The sequence below is a fragment of the Diabrotica virgifera genome, chromosome 4 (genome assembly GCF_917563875.1).
Source record: "Diabrotica virgifera virgifera chromosome 4, PGI_DIABVI_V3a".
Classification (NCBI taxonomy): Eukaryota; Metazoa; Arthropoda; class Insecta; order Coleoptera; family Chrysomelidae; genus Diabrotica; species Diabrotica virgifera.
Genome location: NC_065446.1, coordinates 229,375,676 through 229,379,080, shown reverse-complemented (window position 1 = coordinate 229,379,080; position 3,405 = coordinate 229,375,676). Strand labels below are relative to the sequence as shown.

General features: G+C 36.4%; 1 protein-coding gene across 1 annotated transcript; it reads right to left on the bottom strand.

Annotated features, from left to right (window-relative positions):
- Nucleotides 1-417: 417 nt before the first annotated feature.
- LOC126883311 (gustatory receptor 68a-like) lies at nt 418-746 on the bottom strand. Its single transcript, XM_050648692.1, has one exon. It carries the CDS (start codon nt 707-709, stop codon nt 464-466), a length of 246 nt encoding a protein of 81 aa, XP_050504649.1. The 5' UTR covers nt 710-746; the 3' UTR covers nt 418-463.
- Nucleotides 747-3,405: the final 2,659 nt, after the last annotated feature.

Sequence of the window (3,405 nt, the reverse complement as noted above, 5' to 3'; positions counted from 1 at the left end):
AATCACACATATTCTCACAATCAAAACATCGACACACAGCTACCCATACAACAACTCCGAATTGAAGATGGCAGCAACCGCTCATTGCGGTTACACATTTGCCGGCGAAGAATCTCTTCAATACAGAGTTTCTCTGCCCCGACAGAATCTAACTTAATCCGTCGCATAACTGCTGGCGACCAAGTTGAGTTCCTTTTCAGTTCAGTACACCGAGTGGAACTAATTTTATGACCCTAGGTTCTCTTTTTAAATACACTCTTGGCGGCCCTTTTTGAATCTATCGGAGTGGAAGTGGAACTTAGTGGGATTACGTTGGTATTGATGCGCGTTCGGTCCTCTGCTGACGAGTTGCTGAATCGTAAAAGACTGTAAAAAAATTGCATACTTTCTAGAGATATACCTTATATTGTTCTACATTAGTATAAATGCATATTCACTAAAACAAATTTACAAAATATCTACATTATTTCTGCACTTTAAACTGAATCAAAATGATCAGATATGTAGTAAGAGCCGATATAAATACTGGTATAGTTTGTTGGTTTACGTCGAAAAATCCATAAACGGTAAACTTAGGCCTTAGTTCTATTATAAATTTAGATAGCTCGTTAAGTTCTTCAATCAAAATTGGATCCTTAACATCGGCCTGCATTATGCTACACAGTTTTGCTAGACGTATTGCTCCTTTTTCAGCGTTATCGCAGGACATAGCCGTGATGATTGTTAGTATCTGAAAAAAAAATAAAAAATAAATAAAGTATAACTTTGCCATATCCGGACCTCCCCATATCCGAACGGTTCTACCGTCCGGATCTACCGAGAAAGCAGTCCTACTCTTAGATAACGCACCCTCTCATCCCGACCCAGAAGAACTAAAAAATGCGAAATAAAGTTTCTTTTGTTGCCCAAAAATGTGACGTCTGTCTGTCAGCCTATGGAACAAGGTGTTATAAAATCTATAAAACGTGCCTATCGACGAAAGTTATTGACGATGTTAATTGCTGGAATTGATGAGTGAGAAAACGTTACAGAGTCTCTAAAACAAGTGGACATTTTGGATGTGGTGACGTGGGTGGCCAAAGCATGGGATGAGATGGTACACCAATAACCAGTGGTGGCTCGTGGTACTTTAAAAAGGGTGTTCAATTAAGGAATGTAATTATAGAAACGGTGAATAAAAACCGCGGGCAATTGCGGCACAGGTGAAAAAATTTTGGGGAAAAACCCCAGTGGGACCTAAGCGGATTAGTAAAACTATTAAACTTTCCTGCTTCTCACCAAATTATATATTTATTTATTGCATAGGCGTGCGTTAAAAAATTATCAATAGTGAGTGCTTCGCCTGTTTAAATGTCGTGGAAAATTAATCATTTTTTATTATTTATGTATGGTAGGTATACATAAAATCTGTAACTAATTTTGATTAAATAATGGTAAAATACCCGCCATTGAGGTAAAATGCAAGGCGCGTTTTTTCCTATACCCAGAATCTAATAATTGGCGAACATCAATATTGCGAATATCTGAGAGTTGCAATTCATTTTTTAAATGAATTTGGGGAGATCCGTGTTTTTTAATTTTTGTTGATAAATGAAATAAATCCGAAACGCCCGTTTTTGTCCAATCTGAAGAAATAGTTTCATTCTTTGAAAATACTAAACGTGAAAAGCAAAACAAAGAATGTAGTTTATCACACCCACACAAGCACGAAGTTTTTTTTTTAATTTTTCAACTTTAAAGCAACGTTGAAACTTTTTATTTTTTATAGCACATTCTTGTATCCCCGGCCGAGGTGAACCATTATTTTTTATAAAAAGTCGATTTTCGAAACTATTTGCATTTTCTTTTATAAATTCCAATGAATAAGGCTCCGTCATAAAACTATTAATATTGTATTTAAGATTTAACCGTATTTAACTAAATCCCACAGCAGAAAATTCCAAACTGTGAACCGAAACGGTCCTCCACTGGTCTCTGTGTGCACTGCACAAATCCTCACTGTTTTAAATAGGCGAAATGCTATTTCACGGATTTTAAGATTTCTCTTTCTAACTACAGGGTTAGGTTAGTACTGGCTGGTTCAATTTGAATTCTGCACCAGAGCATTGTATCTGTACTTGCCACGTGCATCCAACGGCGTAGAGCAGGTAAATATGATTAATAAATAAAGTTATATTTTAATGATTCTATGAGATTAAAAAAAATATTTTCATAATATTATAATATTTATGAGATTTAAAAAAACTGTATTTTAACGAACTTTTATTGGGTGTTCACTGCACAAGTGAACCAATGGAGAAACCGCCCCTGCTAGTAACAATGGTAAGGTCGTGGAGGAAGCTGTTAGACCACAAAGCATCTGATGAATGGACGGGAGAGAAACCAGAAGTAGGTACCAATGAAACTTCCAACGAAGAAGAGATTGTTGAACTGGTAAAGAACCTGCCGAGATGTGAAAAAGTGAACGAAGATTATGTTAACGTCTTCTTAAGTGGTTGAGTGCAGACGAACAGAACGAATTAACAGACGGCGATATATTGAACCAGGTGTGCAAGAATGTTGATAAAAACTCAGGCAACGAAGGGAATGAAAGCACTTACAAACATCCGGTCGTAATGAGCCACTTCGAAGCATTCAAATCGTTCGACGCATGATAGATACTACGACAACCAGAGATAAAGCCACTTCGAGAACAACTTTTAACCGGTGCGCGCATGACGTCAGCGCCCGACAAACTTGTACGGAGACTTATGGGAAAGCATAGAGTTTTATACGGTTTTATACATTCTCGTGTTATTAAATAATTGAAATTGCCGTTCTTCTGTTCTGTTACACTGTTTAATTTATACTTTGATGAATTATTATAATCACACCAGTAAAATAATACATTATATTATGTAGGTACTGTACTAAAAAACGTAACAGTTTTTCAATGCAAAAATTTAAGAGGTTTCTTGACATGCAGAAAACTTTAAATAAACCGAGTCAAATAAAAGATGGTTTATTAACAAATAATAAAAAAACTAAAGTTTCAAAAAAGTATTAAAATTACAAAAACAAAATTAAGTAGATAGAATTAGATGGATTTAAAGAGGTGGCCGTTTAGCCTATTCCACTGCTAACTTTTTAAAAGGTCCAATAAGCCCCAATTCTCACCGCACATTCTTCTACATTTGCCCAAGGACATAGTAGCTTTCTGAGTGGTTTTCAGGATGTGAGTATTCCATTTCAGCGTATGATCAGTATAAACCCCAAGGTATTTTGTTTTTTTGGCAAGTGAAACCTCTGCTCCTCCCAGCACCGGTAGTTTTAAGCCTTCTAGTGCTGTCCTTTGGGTGCAGTTGGCGATTTGATTTCTGAACATTGACTATCAGTCTCTCTTATTTACACCGGTCGTCAACTGTA

Excerpts from the sequence above, each read along its gene's own strand:
- LOC126883311 (XM_050648692.1), bottom strand. The coding sequence starts at position 709 with ATGTCCTGCGATAACGCTGAAAAAGGAGCAATACGTCTAGCAAAACTG.